Raw genomic sequence first — 14,810 nt, 5'->3', positions numbered from 1 at the left:
TCTGACATGCACTGTCAACTGTGGGACCTTATATAGACAGGTGTGTTCATTTCCAAATCATGTCCAATCAATTGAATTTACCACAGGTGGACTCGATTCAAGTTGCAGAAACATCTCAAGGATGATCAATGGAAACAGGATGCATCTAAGCTCAATTTCGAATCTCATAGCAAATGGTCTGAATACTTACACATATATATATATATATATATATATATATATATATATATATATATATATATATATATATATTATATATTTTTTTTTCCTACATTTGCAATTCACATTAGTTCTCGCAGCTAGCTGCGTTCTTCATCGACGCGCGAGCCGAGTGATCCTCCGCTAAGAGTTGTACTCTTGTTTTTCAGTTGTACGCAGAGGCTAGAGGCTAAGGCAGAGTTGGGGAGGTTGCCCTCCTTGTGAAGCAGAATTCACCAAGAATTGGATTGTTCACCCACTAATAGGGAACGTGAGCTGGGTTTAGACCGTCGTGAGACAGGTTAATTTTACCCTACTGATGATGTTTTGCTACGCACGAGGGAACGGTGCGCAGGAGGTGCGGAGATAGAACAAATTAATTAAAATAACTAATATTAATGATGGTGATGAAAAGAGTGAACATGAACTAATGAGGGAAAAAAGCACAGATCAAATGTTGGGTTTTTGGTTGTTTTTTATTTATTAATTTTAATGTGACGTCATTATGGGGTAGTGTGACGTCATTATGGGGTATTGTGTGTAGATTGATGATGAAAATGTATTATTTAATCCATTTTAGAATAAGGCTGTAACGTAACAAAATGTGGAAAAAGGGAAGGGGTCTGAATACTTTCTGAATGCACTGTATGTATGTTAATAGAATTTGTTCTCCCCAATAGTAAAGTTTGTCCAACTATTTTTTTTCGATACCTCTAAATACCATCTTATTAGATGGAGACATTTCCCCCCATTAGTTTGGGATTGAGACCTGCAGTCATCTTGATTTCAGACCACTTTGGAGACATATACATACAGGAGTGAAACCTTAATCCTGCTCTGACTGTGGAAAGAGTTTCTCTCTACTGGAAAACTTAAAAAGACATGAACGTATACACACGGGAGAGAAGCCTTACTCCTGCTCTGACTGTGGAAAAGCTTCCCTCGACTGCCCTAAAAGCACCAGGAACAGAACGGAGAGAAGCCTTAGTCCTGCTCTGACTGTGGAAAGAGTTTCTCTCGACTGGCCCAGTTAAAAAGACACCAAGGTAATCAGAAAGGAGAGAAGCCTTATCACTGATCTGACTGTAGATTTAGTTTTTTATCAACAGCTGAACTAAAAGGGTCATCAGAGAACACACAGAGGAGAGAAGCCTTACTTCTTCTCTTAATGTGGCAAGAGTTTCTCTCGATTGGGCAATGTAAAAACACACCAACGGATACACACTTGAGAGAAGCCTCATCACTGCACTGACTGTGAGAAGAGATTCTACAGATTGGTGTCTTTTTAAATGGCCCAATGTATACATAAAGGAGAGAAGTCTCATCAGTTTTCTCAGACCAGCTAAGATTAGTCACTCCACTTAATTCTCATCCCATAAAATAATTGTCAACTTTGAATTGGATCAGATGAAGAAAGCGTAGAACACTCTTGTAATCCTGTTGTTTTCACTGTGAGAACCGTGCAGAAAAAAGGGAGCATTCTAGAATGTTAGTCTCTCTTCTCTTTACTGATCAGCACCTTGTTGATATTGACATCTTGGATTTGCAATGATGGTTGAATATCCTCTGTGAGGCGTCTCACAATGGAGTCTGATGGTTGACTGGGTGGTACTGCTTCCCTCTGCAGTTTTCTGTGGGAATGAGCTTGTAGACACAACATATACTGAGTGTACAAAACATTAAGGACACCTGCTCTTTCCATAACATAGACTGTTTCTGTACAGCACTTTGTGACATCGGCTGATGTAAAACGGGCTTTATAAATACATTTGATGATGATGATGATGATATTAACAAACTTACCAAGTGACCTGTGATGAAATCTATTGTAGAATAAATGGAACCTGGATCCATTTCATTCTATTAACATGGTTGATGTGTGTTATAGCAGTAATGGGGTTAAACTGATATTAAAATGACAACTCCATAGGTGGTACCAGGTCAGGGGAGTTCATCTCTGCTCCCAGCATCCCTGGGACAGTACTGATCAACATAGCTGACCTGATGCAGAGGTGGACCAGTGATGTTTTCCTCTCAGTGGTGAGACTTGCCCTTCCATTTGAAACACCTTTACCTGAGATCGTACAAGACGTTACAGGCTTATTGCATGTGGAAACAGACCTGCGTTCAAATACTATTTAAAATAATGTTGAATACTTAATGAGCAGTGGTTGATTGAGTTTGTTGTAATGGAACCAATAGAAAAGTCCTAAAAGTACAAACAAACCCCACCCACCTGGAAGACTAAAGGAAATGCTCAAAGTATTCAAGTCCAACCCTAATGAGAGAATAAATAAGTCCAGTCCAACCATTACCTCTCTCCTCTTTCACATCCCTCTATCATCTCTCCATGGGGGAGTACAACCATTACCTCTCTCCTCTTCCACATCCCTCTATCATCTCTCCATGGGGGAGTACAACCATTACCTCTCTCCTCTTTCACATCCCTCTATCATCTCTCCATGGGGGAGTACAACCATTACCTCTCTCCTCTTTCACATCCCTCTATCATCTCTCCATGGGGAGTACAACCATTACCTCTCTCCTCTTTCACATCCATCTATCATCTCTCCATGGGGGAGTACAACCATTACCTCTCTCCTCTTTCACATCCCTCTATCATCTCTCCATGGGGACGTCCCAATAATCTCTCCTATCTCCTGAAGTGTAGCTTTCCTTCTCTACTCCTCACAAATGTAAAAGCATTGGATTGGTGTTGACATGGAGTAGAGGGAGTTTACATATACCAGTCATTTCCTTTAAATCCATGAAGGGAAGTGGACAAGTTCACACTTAGAAAGGAGATAATTGGGGCACACCCCATGTGTTCTGATTACTACAGGAATGAAACCATATTGAGGTTGTCTGCTATATGTGTGTATATATATAAATAAAGAGGAGAGAGAGAGAGAGAGAGAGAGAGAGAGAGAGAGAGAGAGAGAGAGAGAGAGAGAGAGAGAGAGAGAGAGAGAGAGAGGTAAGTAAAGTTGTGGAGATGAGGGAATATGTGATCAGAACCCCTCCAGTCTGGTTAACCACAGTTAGGTCCAGTATGGACTATCAATACAAGTCACCATTTAGAATGTGACCCAGTTCAATGGGTCTGAACAGAACTGGGGGATGTCAGACATGAAGATGCCTAAACACAACTGGAATATTCACCCACACCACTAGCTCACCTCCACACAATCCATTTACAAGTTAAAGACACACCTTGGAATAAATAACAAAGGAAAACTATTACTAGATGAAGTTTAGTGTTGTATTTTTTATTTCCCATCACCATAAATCATATTTAATCACTGAACAGTAGCAGACCTAACTTCATCTGTTCCTGACTCTGGATAGTGGATTAAAAAGACCATCAATCTCCAATGATATTAAAGTACTATTCTGAACATTACTGATATACTGAGTGGCAAGTCAAGATATCTGCTGGTTTTATTGTTTGGTCAATAGCACCACCTGCTGGACAGGTTTAATGTTGCTGGACTGAGCAGTATTGGAGGATGAAAGATGACACATTTAGGGCTGGTTTCATGGACATCTACATTGAACATGCTTTTTAGTCCAGGACTAGCGATTAATCTGTGTCCATGTCCAGGAAACCAGTCCATATAGTTTAGTTACTATCTGTTCCATGTCCAGGAAACCAGTCCATATAGTTTAGTTGGCTGATCTGTTCCATGTCCAGGAAACCAGTCCATATAGTTCCTAGTTACCATCTGTTCCATGTCCAGGACACCAGGTCCACATAGTTTAGTTACTATCTGTTCCATGTCCAGGAAACCGAGTCCATACTAGCTTAGTCACTGATACTGTTGAGAACGCCACTACGAGAAAGACTTGAACCAACTGAGAAAACATATCAATGGTTCTGAATGACAACCAATATACATCAACACCATACATCATGATTCATGGAAATGTACAAGATTAAAACATTACAATGACAAAAATATGAATACATTGAATGTTTATTTTAATTCAGAACATCTGAAGATCAAATCAGTTAAATCATTGTAGATAAAACAGAGTAGAATGAATCATCACATCTGGGGACCATCACCACCAGCATGACTAGTATCTATGTGGACCCTACTACAGTTTAACCAGCTCAGCTATAGACTACACCAGCATGACTAGTATCTATGTGGACCCTACTACAGTTTAACCAGCTCAGCTATAGACTACACCAGCATGACTAGTATCTATGTGGACCCTACTACAGTTTAACCAGCTCAGCTATAGACTACACCAGCATGACTAGTATCTATGTGGACCCTACTACAGTTTAACCAGCTCAGCTATAGACTACACCAGCATGACTAGTATCTATGTGGACCCTACTACAGTTTAACCAGCTCAGCTATAGACTACACCAGCATGACTAGTATCTATGTGGACCCTACTACAGTTTAACCAGCTCAGCTATAGACTACACCAGCATGACTAGTATCTATGTGGACCCTACTACAGTTTAACCAGCTCAGCAGTACCATAGATATTAAACCCAGGATAGAGGGGCTGAGTGAATGTGGTCTGGACTCTGTGGAGGAGGGTCATTGAGTCAGAGACACTGTAGAAGGACAGAGTACCTGCCTTGTGATCCAGGTACACTCCTACTCTGGAGGACTGAGGGCCTGATACTTCAGTCTCAACATTATTGTGTCTGAAACAATAACCACCTCTAGAGTACTGTAAACTCCAAGACTTGTTATTGTATCCAAATCCACCACCTCTCTCTGTTCTGCTGATGTCTTTATATGAGACTGCTGTATAAACCCACTCCCCACTCCACTCCACCTCCCAGTAACAGCGTCCAGACAGACCCTCTCTACACAGAACCTGACAGTAGTTGGTGAATCTGTCTGGATGGTCAGGATATGGTTGGACTTGGTCTGTATAGGTCACCTTTCTGTTCCCTTCAGACAGAGAGGTATGTGCATGCTGTGTTTGGTTCCAGTGTGAGTTGACAGGAATCTGGGAGAAGAGCAGAGCAGAGACCAATGAGGGGAGTCAGAACAATAAGTTAAGTCAGATACTGTATCTACCCTGTCTTTGATTAGAGCACAGCAGAGATCAAATCAGAGAAATATGAGGAGTCAGATAGATACCCAGTCTTTGATTAGATCTACTATTGCTATATATTTCTAGAGGGATTGTTAGGAGTGTCAGTAAAAAGAGACTGTTAGTTACTTCACAATAAATAGCCTCACATTGTAACAACTGTTCTCTGGTCTTGGGCTTTGGAGGCAGTACAACATCCGCTATATTCACTACAGACACACAAACACATTGACAGAGAGAGGGAATGTTATCATCATACCATATTCCACATGTATATGACTAGTAGGGAACTTTCAATGGTCTAAAGTGTATGTTCTTATTGTTTTCAACACACCTGTAGTGGAGATCTTGGTCCATTCTCCTTTCAGGAAGTCTTCTAGTTTCTCTCTCAGTTCAGACACAGTCTTACTCACATATCCAAAGTACTGAAGAGGACGGACAACGATGCTGGGTAAGTCTGAAGATACACTGATACTGGAGAGAGACTGATAACTCTGGAGAGAGAAAGAGAGAGAGAGAGAGAAAGAGAGAGAGAGAGAGAGAGAGAGAGAGAGAGAGAGAGGGGGGGAAGGGACAAAGAGAGAGAGAGAGAGAGGGGGACAGCAGTAATGAGACAGAGGGAGAGAGAGAGGGACGGACTGAGAAAGAGAGGTACAGAGAGAGAGAGGGACGGACAGAGAGAGAGAGAGGGGCGGACGGACAGAGAGCGAGAGGGGAGGACAGAGAGAGGGAGAGACAGGGACAGAGAGACAGACAGGACAACATAATGATTGAGATGAATAGTTTCACATTAAGTTAAATTCATATCACATGTAACAAGACAGTTTAGTTACCTGAGGGAATGGATGTGATCCTCTGTGTGTGAGAGCTGCTCCAGCTCAGTGCTTCTCTTCCTCAGCTCAGCTATCTCCTGCTTCAGTTGCTCCAGGAGTCCTTCAGCTTGACTCACTTGAGCCTTCTCTTGGGCTCTGATCAGCTCCTTCACCTCAGAGCTCCTTCTCTCAATGGAGCGGATCAGCTCAGTAAAGATCTTATCACTGTCCTCCACTGCTGCCTGTGCAGAGCGCTGTTAAGAGAGAGAGAGAGACAGAGACAGAGAGAGAGCGGGAGAGAGACAGAGACAGAGAGACAGAGAAAGAGAGAGAGAGAGAGAGAGAGAGAGAGCGAGAGAGAGAGACAGTAGGTACAGTAGCCTCTGCACCTCATTGAGTCAGAGCGCTGCCACCCTGCTCTCCAGGTCCAGCAGGCCTTGTCCCCCCTCCTGGACAGAAAGGTACAGAACACCGCTTGGCCCTGCTCTACTCTCCTCCCTCCTGGTCCCCCCTCCAGTAGCCTGCCCCAGAGCAGAGCTAGACCCAGCTGTTAGATATAAAATGAACTATAACACTTTATATTTTGCAATTATGAATAATTACTACTTTAGTAAGGATATACACTTTATTCAGTACTGATAATTCCAATAGATGGCAGTACATTTCTAAATCCTCCTACCTAACTCAGTACTTCTGAGAAAATAAAAAAGAGCCCTACTAACTTCTAATAGACCCTCCCCCATCCCCCAAATCCCTTCCAACCCCCCACAACCCCATCCAACCTCAATGACCCTACACTTCAATCTTTCCCTCTCTTCAACCTCCTTACAACAATATAACAACACATGCTCCACCGTTTCATTGACAATACCCTCCAGACACAAACCATTCACTTGCTGCCAACCAGATGTAAGGACCAGTTCAATATACAATGTCCTAAGCACAATCGAGTAAACACCACCTCTTCCTTCCTAATCTGACCTTTGAATCTCGGTCCACCGACCTTTAGAGGACATATAAATGCCGTCCCTTGTGCTCAGAGTCCCATCTCTTCTGCCACACATCTATCAAAATGTCTCTGATTTTACATTTGTCCTGACCTCTACCCAGTGGAACATTAATATATATTATATCTTGTTGTAAAGCTCTTTTAGACAACTGGTCTACAATTTCATTCCCTTCCACACCTGAATGTGCTGGGACCCTGCAGAATCTCACTACTACACCCATTCTCTAATTTCTCCATAATAACATTGATACCTACAACTGTTCAACCAAAACCACTGCCTTGTCTACTAGTATATTCCCAACAGTCATCTAGAACAGTAGCAGTGGGATGCTCAACCTCACAGCCTTGCAACCCAATAAGATAATGACAATTTATTACACCGTATACCCAAAGGCATCTCACCTGCCTCCACTAGTAAGACACATACAGATGTTGATTTAAATGCACCAATACATATCCTTAAAGCTATATACTGGATTCTGTCCAGCTTAAGTCTTTGCTGCTGTTCCATAAACTATACACCCGTAATCAATTGTCGTCCTGATCAGAGCTCTATAAATATCCATCAACGATTGTCTGTCAGCACCCCATTCATAACCAGAGGCCCATACAACCAACTACCATGAAAGTGATGGAATGAGAGAGAGAGACATCGTTACAACACTGTACATAGACATAATATAACGTTTCTTCTTCTTTGGAGTTTAACGGCGGTTGGCATCCAATATGTTGTATTACTGCCTCCAACTGGACTATAATATAAATCTATTTTACTTTGTGATACAAAATGGGAAAAGGAACATTTCATATTTTTTCAAATAAAACAACACCCTTCCAACTAACCCTACACTCGTTAAAATCCCACTACCCCGTTCCACTACTTTGACCCTATCTGCTCCTGCACCATGCCAACTAACCCTACACTCATTAAAAACCCACTACCCCATTCAACTACTTTGACCCTATCTGCTCCTGCACCATGCCAACGACCTGGGAGGACGGGACACCACCACTCAACACACCCTGGAACTCTTCTGAAGTCAAATCTCATATCACCAAATACTACTCTGCAGCTGTCACCACAACATCTATTGTCTCTGATTTACGTTCCATTTCTGAGGTACAGTTGATAACCATTGCTTTGAACTCTAAGAAGCCAACCTTACTGAAGCATATATCCCTCGTTGGCCTATCCCTCTGTGCTGGCACAGATCTACTACTCACAGGGATCCTCTCAGGACTCCTCACCCTTGACCCATCCTCCTCTAGTTTCTTCACTGCCTCAGCATACGCCACCTTCTGCACTTCTCTTACTCTAGCCACCTCAACCCGCCTTTCTCTCACCAGACACTTCTGATCCCCAGCAACATGGACACCCCTACAGTTGACACACACACAACCTTATCCACTGAAACTACACAGTCCTCTATTCCATGACCTCCTACACACTTTCCACATCTTGGAATCTCCCTCATACAAACTGCTGCAACATGACCATAAACGTTGCACCTGAAACTGCTCAGTGGATTCAACACAAAGACTCTAACAGGATAACTGATATATCCCAACATGACTTTGTCGGGTAAAGACTCAAACGCAGACAGTGACTCCTCTGTTTCACCACGCTCACCACCGGGTCTGCTTCACACCAAACGGCGGGCATCAGAAACACCTGGAGTCTTCAACTTCAATTGCTCCACCTCCACACTAACGCTACCCCAGAAATCACACATTTCAATGGTGTCCTGTTCCTAAGGGCAAAACATGAAACAGATCTTGACCCAAGTTGCGTGACACGGAGCGACCACTCCCTCTGGTCAGAAGAAACACAAACAAATATTACAAGTCCACTACAGGTTACCTTCAGTGATTCAACTGCACCAAACTCCTTTCCCACCCACCCTGAAACTACAAATAAACTCTGTTTTCCACTTGAATTATAACATTTGAAATGTCTCTATTCCTTTGAATCTTTTGTGAGTGTAATGTTTACTGTTCATTTCTGATTGTTTAATTCACTTTTGTTTATTATCTATTTAACTTTCTTTGGCAATGTAAACATATGTTTCCCATGCCAATAAAGCTCTTTGAATTGAATTGAATTGAATTGAGAGAGAGAGAGATCCATGTTAATGTATAGGGGACATGAGGTAGTCATGGTCACTCATGGTTATGTGATGAGGTAGCCCCGCTTGGGACTTCAAAATCAGTGATCAGTGTGATCACGGCCCAAAAGGGAATGTCCTTTTGATGTAATGGTCAATATGTTGGTTTATCCCACAGTAGACCTGGGTTCATATCCCGTCGGTTACATTAAGCAGTCTATTCTCTGGAAGGGGTCCAGACAGCCTGTTCCCAACAGTGGGGTCATGGGATTGGATAGGAGCCTGTCTCTCTCTGACTGCAGGACAGAAGTGAAATGGTGTGTCTCCTCTGGTCAACAATACTCACCTTGAAAGACTCCACAGCCTGTTGGAGCTCCTTCAGCTCCTTCTCTCTCTCCTGGAATCTCTGCTGGACCTTCTGCTGACTCATCCCCAGCTGCCTCTGTGGAGAATCACTCTTCAATGAGCTATCAAGCTTTATTTATCCAGTAGATCAATAGTATAGTAATGTGACATAGGGCCCATAGAATATAAGGATACAAATATTGAGGAAGTGTCTGTGTGAAAATATGTTATTATGTAGTCATGTGAATGATTATAGTTTTAACAGAACAAAAATCAGGGTGCTGATTGGGTGTTTGATAACGAATGAAAACGATGTTTGATAACGAATGATAATGATATTTGACTTGTTGGATTGTAGCTAGAAATATACTTATTCATGTTACCATAGTAGAACATGTTGATGACTTTACATTTATAAGGAATGTATATGTTGGGGTCAATGAAGGGTGGATAGGAACTTGGTGTATGGAAAGTTACTGAGAGAGACAAGGGGAAGTGCTGAAATATTCTGTTCAAATATGTTATTGTTGAATATCAATGTTCCTAAAGAGGGAGACAAAGTGCAACTAGTTTCAGTCTCTAATAAGGCAGGCCAGCTGCAGAACTAGGGTGGAGACAGGAATTCAACAGTTTAGTTAGTCTCTGATAAGGCAGGCCAGCTGCAGAACTAGAGAGGAGTCAGGAATTCAACAGTCTAGTTTCACTTTCTGATAAGGCAGGCCAGCTGCAGAACTAGGGAGGAGCCAGGATTTCAACAGTCTAGTTTCAGTCTCTGATAAGGCAGGCCAGCTGCAGAACTAGGGAGGAGCCAGGAATTCAACAGTCTAGTTTCAGTCTCTGATAAGGCAGGCCAGCTGCAGAACTAGGGAGGAGCCAGGAATTCAACAGTCTAGTTTCAGTCTCTGATAAGGCAGGCCAGCTGCAGAACTAGGGAGGAGCCAGGAATTCAACAGTCTAGTTAGTTTCTGATAAGGCAGGCCAGCTGCAGAACTAGGGAGGAGCCAGGAATTCAACAGTCTAGTTAGTTTCTGATAAGGCAGGCCAGCTGCAGAACTAGGGAGGAGCAAGGAATTCGTCTCGAGTTCAAGTCAACATATGAAGTGAGAAGAAACCTCTGGGAGGGGTGCCAGAGAGGCCCACCCCAACGACCCTCCTACTACAGTCTTATCTCACACACATACACTTCCACAGCCACCAAGGTTCTAGCATCAGGCAGGGTCATGACTACACCAGTGAGAGGAACCAATTCAGTTACTGCCTAGCAACAGAAATGTATTGGCTGTCAAGATGTGTAAGGAGTTGATCTATAAATATACGTGCTTGTATCTTTGTCTTTGCAGCTGTATGACCCCAGTGGGTGAAAAAACTTGGTTTGAGTCTTTAAAAAAAAATTGATCCTTTTTTTTTTTTTTTTTACCTTTATTTTACTAGGCAAGTTAGTTAACCTGTTATGGCTAGGGGGCAGTATTTTCACGGCTGGATAAAAAACGTACCCGATTTAATCTGGTTACTACTCCTGCCCAGTAACTAGAATATGCATATAATTATTGGCTTTGGATAGAAAACACCCTAAAGTTTCTAAAACTGTTTGAATGGTGTCTGTGAGTATAACAGAACTCAAATGGCAGGTCAAAACCTGAGAGATTCCTTTACAGGAAGTGGCCTGTCTGACCATTTCTTGAACTTCTTTGCCATCTCTATCTTTTACAAAGGGTCTCTGCTCTAACGTGACACTTCCTACGTCTTCCATGGGCGCTCAGAGCCCGGGAAAAACCTGAATGTCGTCATCCCAGCCCCAGGCTGAAACACATTATCGCCTTTCTCAAGTGGCCGATCAAGGGACTGTGGGCTTAGGCGCGTGCCCTGGCCGCCCCCGTCTTTGTGATTTTTCCTCTGTTTGCCGAAAAGGAGATTCCCGGTCGGAATATTATCGCTTTTTTACGAGATAAATTGCATAAAAATTGATTTTAAACAACGGTTGACATGCTTCGAAGTACGGTAATGGAATATTTAGAATTTTTTTGTCACGAATTGCGCGACCCTGATTTACCATTTCGGATAGTTTCTGGAACGCACAAACAAAACGCCGCTATTCGGATATAACGATGGATTATTTGGGACCAAACCAACATTTGTTATTGAAATAGCAGTCCTGGGAGTGCATTCTGACGAAGACAACAAAAGGTAATCAAACTTTTATAATAGTAAATCTGATATTGGTGAGTGCTAAACTTGCCGGGTGTCTAAATAGCTAGCCCGTGATGGCTGGGCTATGTACTTAGAATATTGCAAAATGTGCTTTCACCAAAAAGCTATTTTAAAATCGGACATATCGAGTGCATAGAGGAGTTCTGTATCTATAATTCTTAAAATAATTGTTGTGCTTTTTGTGAACGTTTATCGTGAGTAATTTAGTAAATTGTTAGCAAATTCCCCGGAAGTTTGGGGGGTATGGGGGGTATGCTAGTTCTGAACGTCACATGCTAATGTAAAAAGCTGTTTTTTGATATAAATATGAACTTGATTGAACAAAACATGCATGTATTGTATAACATAATGTCCTAGGTGTGTCATCTGATGAAGATCATCAAAGGTTAGTGCTGCATTTAGCTGTCTTCTGGGTTTTTGTGACATTATATGCTAGCTTGAAAAATGGGTGTCTGATTATTTCTGGCTTGGTACTCTGCTGACATAATCTAATGTTTTGCTTTCGCTGTAAAGCCTTTTTGAAATCGGACAGTGTGGTTAGATAAAGGAGAGTCTTGTCTTTAAAATGCTGTGAAATAGTCATATGTTTGAGAAATTGAAGTAATAGGATTTTTAAGGTTTTGAAAATCGCGCCACAGGCTGGCAGTGGCTGTTACGTAGGTGGGACGAATTCGTCCCGCCTAGCCTAGAGAGGTTAAAAAAGGCACTAATGATTTATGCTATACAACGTTTGACATGTTTGAACGAACGTAAATATTTTTTTTCCCCTCGTTCATGAAGAGAAGTCCGGCGGGCATAGATCATGTGCTAACAACACAGAGCTTTTTGGACATAAATTGTAACCAGGGCAATAAATTGCAATGTCTGTACTGTGAGACGCCTAAGACAGCGCTACAGGGATACAGGACGGACAGTTGATCGTCCTCTCAGTGGCAGACCACGTGTAACAACACCTGCACAGGATCGGTACATCCGAACATCACACCTGCGGGACAGGTACAGGATGGCAAAAACAACTGCTCGAGTTACACCAGGAACGCCCAATCCCTCCATCAGTGCTGAGACTGTCCGCAATAGGCTGAGAGAGGCTGGACTGAGGGCTTGTAGGCCTGTTGTAAGGCAGGTCCTCACCAGACATCACTGGCAACAACGTCACCTATGGGCACAAACCCACCGTCGCTGGACCAGACAGGACTGGCAAAAATTGCTCTTCACTGACGAGCCGCGGTTTTGTCTCACAAGGGGTGCTGGTCGGATTTGCATTTTTTGTCGAAGGAATGAGCGTTACACCGAGGCCTGTACTCTGGAGCGGGATCGATTTGGAGGTGGAGGGGTCTGGGGCGGTGTGTCACAGCATCATCGGACTGAGCTTGTTGTCATTGCAGGCAATCTCAACGCTGTGCGTTACAGGGATGACATCCTCCTCCCTTATGTGGTACCCTTCCTGCAGGCTCATCCTGACATGACCCTCCAGTATGACAATGCCATCAGCCATACTGCTCATTCTGTGCATGATTTCCTGCAAGACAGGAATGTCATTGTTCTGCCATGGCCAGCGAAGAGCTTTGGATCTCAATCCCATGTTGACCAATAAGAGTATGATCAGTATCAACAGGATGATTTGCTTCATACTGATGAAAATTATACTCTGACTGCTGAGAATTTCTTAAAATATTCTAATGTTTATATCATTCCTGATTAAGGATTAGGTAAAAAACTCTGTGAACCAACGGATGGTGTTTTACAAGGGTAATATACTCATGTAAGGAAGTTTTTTATGCTTAAGTTAAAAGATGTTTGATGCCTCATTTGTTTCTCATCTGTGTAATGTGTTTTTAAACCTTGTAATTTCATTTTTAAGTTGAGAGAATTCTCAAAATGGGGGAATGTGGTAGTACAATTACAAGAATATTTTATGTTTATGCACCAAATGGTTGTTTTATGAAATAGAGTAAGGTTCTTAGAACTCTCTCACTTCCTTTCTGAGTTAACTGGAAGGAGTCTTTTGAAGCTTTGGCTGGCAACTGTTTAAGAGATGGCTTGTTGATAAAAACCACATTCCATTCTATGATTAATGGTGCATGTGAGACATATGTCTCCGGTCTGACTGAGCCTGCATTCATAGATAAGATTGTGTGTGTGACTCGAGAGAGAGATAGCCTAAAATAATATAACACAGACAGGTGTGACCAAGGTCATTGTGGAACGGGTAAGGGGTTTAGCTTACCTCTGGGCAGGTGTCTCGGAGCCTTACTCTGGGCACACACCGAGCAGGAGGAAACATAGATCCTCACATCCTTAGCCAAGGTGGGCCACCAGTACTTCCCAGTCAGACAGTGCACCGTCTGACCGATCCCCGGATGACCAGAGGAGGGTGACATGTGGGCCCAATATATCAACTGATCACGGACAGCAGACGGAACGTACATACGCCCGACCGGACACTGGAGGGGACCGGACACGTTCTGTACTTACCGCCTGCTCAATGTCCGCGTCCAACTCCCACACGACCGGCGCTACCAGGCAAGAGGCCGGGAGTATGGGAGTCTGATCCATGGTCGCTCCTCTGTGTCATACAGCCGGGACAGCGTGTCTGCCTTCGTATTCTGGGAACCTGGTCTGTAGGACAGGACAAAATGTGTAAAAGGACAAAACGGGTAAAAAACATGGCCCACCTTGCCTGACGAGGATTCAGTCTCCTCGCTGCCCGGATGTACTCCAGGTTGCAGTGGTCAGTCCAGATGAGGAAAGGGTGTTTAGCCCCCTCAAGCCAATGTCTCCACGCCTTCAACGCTTTAACCACAGCCAACAGCTCCCGGTCCCCCGCATCATAGTTACGCTCCACTGGGCTGAGTTTCTTCGAGAAGTTTTGGTGGCGTATCCGAGCGCTTTGAGAGCACAGCTCCTATACCAGCCTCGGTTGCGTCCACCTCCACTATGAATGCCAGAGAGGGATCCGGATGGGCCAGCATGGGAGCCGAAGTAAACAGAGCTCTTAGCTGCCCAAAATCCCTGTCCGCCTCAGCCGACCACTGCAACCGTACGGGACCCCCCTTCAGCAGT

The 14,810-nt window shown here is 43.2% G+C and overlaps 1 protein-coding gene and 1 pseudogene across 3 annotated transcripts; both read right to left on the bottom strand.

Annotated features, from left to right (window-relative positions):
- Window positions 1-202: 202 nt before the first annotated feature.
- Window positions 203-351, bottom strand: LOC145863134 (uncharacterized; annotated as a pseudogene).
- Window positions 352-4,157: 3,806 nt separating this feature from the next.
- Window positions 4,158-11,097, bottom strand: LOC106592440 (cytolytic toxin-beta-like). Of its 3 annotated transcripts, none has more exons than XM_082968304.1 (5): window positions 9,541-11,097; window positions 6,102-6,334; window positions 5,603-5,762; window positions 5,418-5,477; window positions 4,158-5,181 (listed from the first exon to the last, which is right to left on the bottom strand). In XM_082968304.1, the coding sequence occupies exons 4-5, from the start codon at window positions 5,463-5,465 to the stop codon at window positions 4,672-4,674; spliced, it is 558 nt and encodes a 185-aa protein (XP_082824430.1). In that variant the 5' UTR covers window positions 5,466-5,477; window positions 5,603-5,762; window positions 6,102-6,334; window positions 9,541-11,097; the 3' UTR covers window positions 4,158-4,671. The 3 variants fall into 3 exon arrangements, with proteins under 3 accessions (XP_082824430.1, XP_082824431.1, XP_082824432.1); XM_082968306.1 differs by having other exon boundaries at window positions 5,017-5,181; window positions 9,541-10,968; XM_082968305.1 differs by lacking the exon at window positions 6,102-6,334.
- Window positions 11,098-14,810: the final 3,713 nt, after the last annotated feature.

This window comes from Salmo salar, chromosome 23, assembly GCF_965601325.2.
Source record: "Salmo salar chromosome 23, fSalSal1, whole genome shotgun sequence".
Classification (NCBI taxonomy): Eukaryota; Metazoa; Chordata; class Actinopteri; order Salmoniformes; family Salmonidae; genus Salmo; species Salmo salar.
The sequence above is the reverse complement of the archived record's forward strand: the minus strand, read 5'-3'. Positions and strand labels throughout refer to the sequence as shown.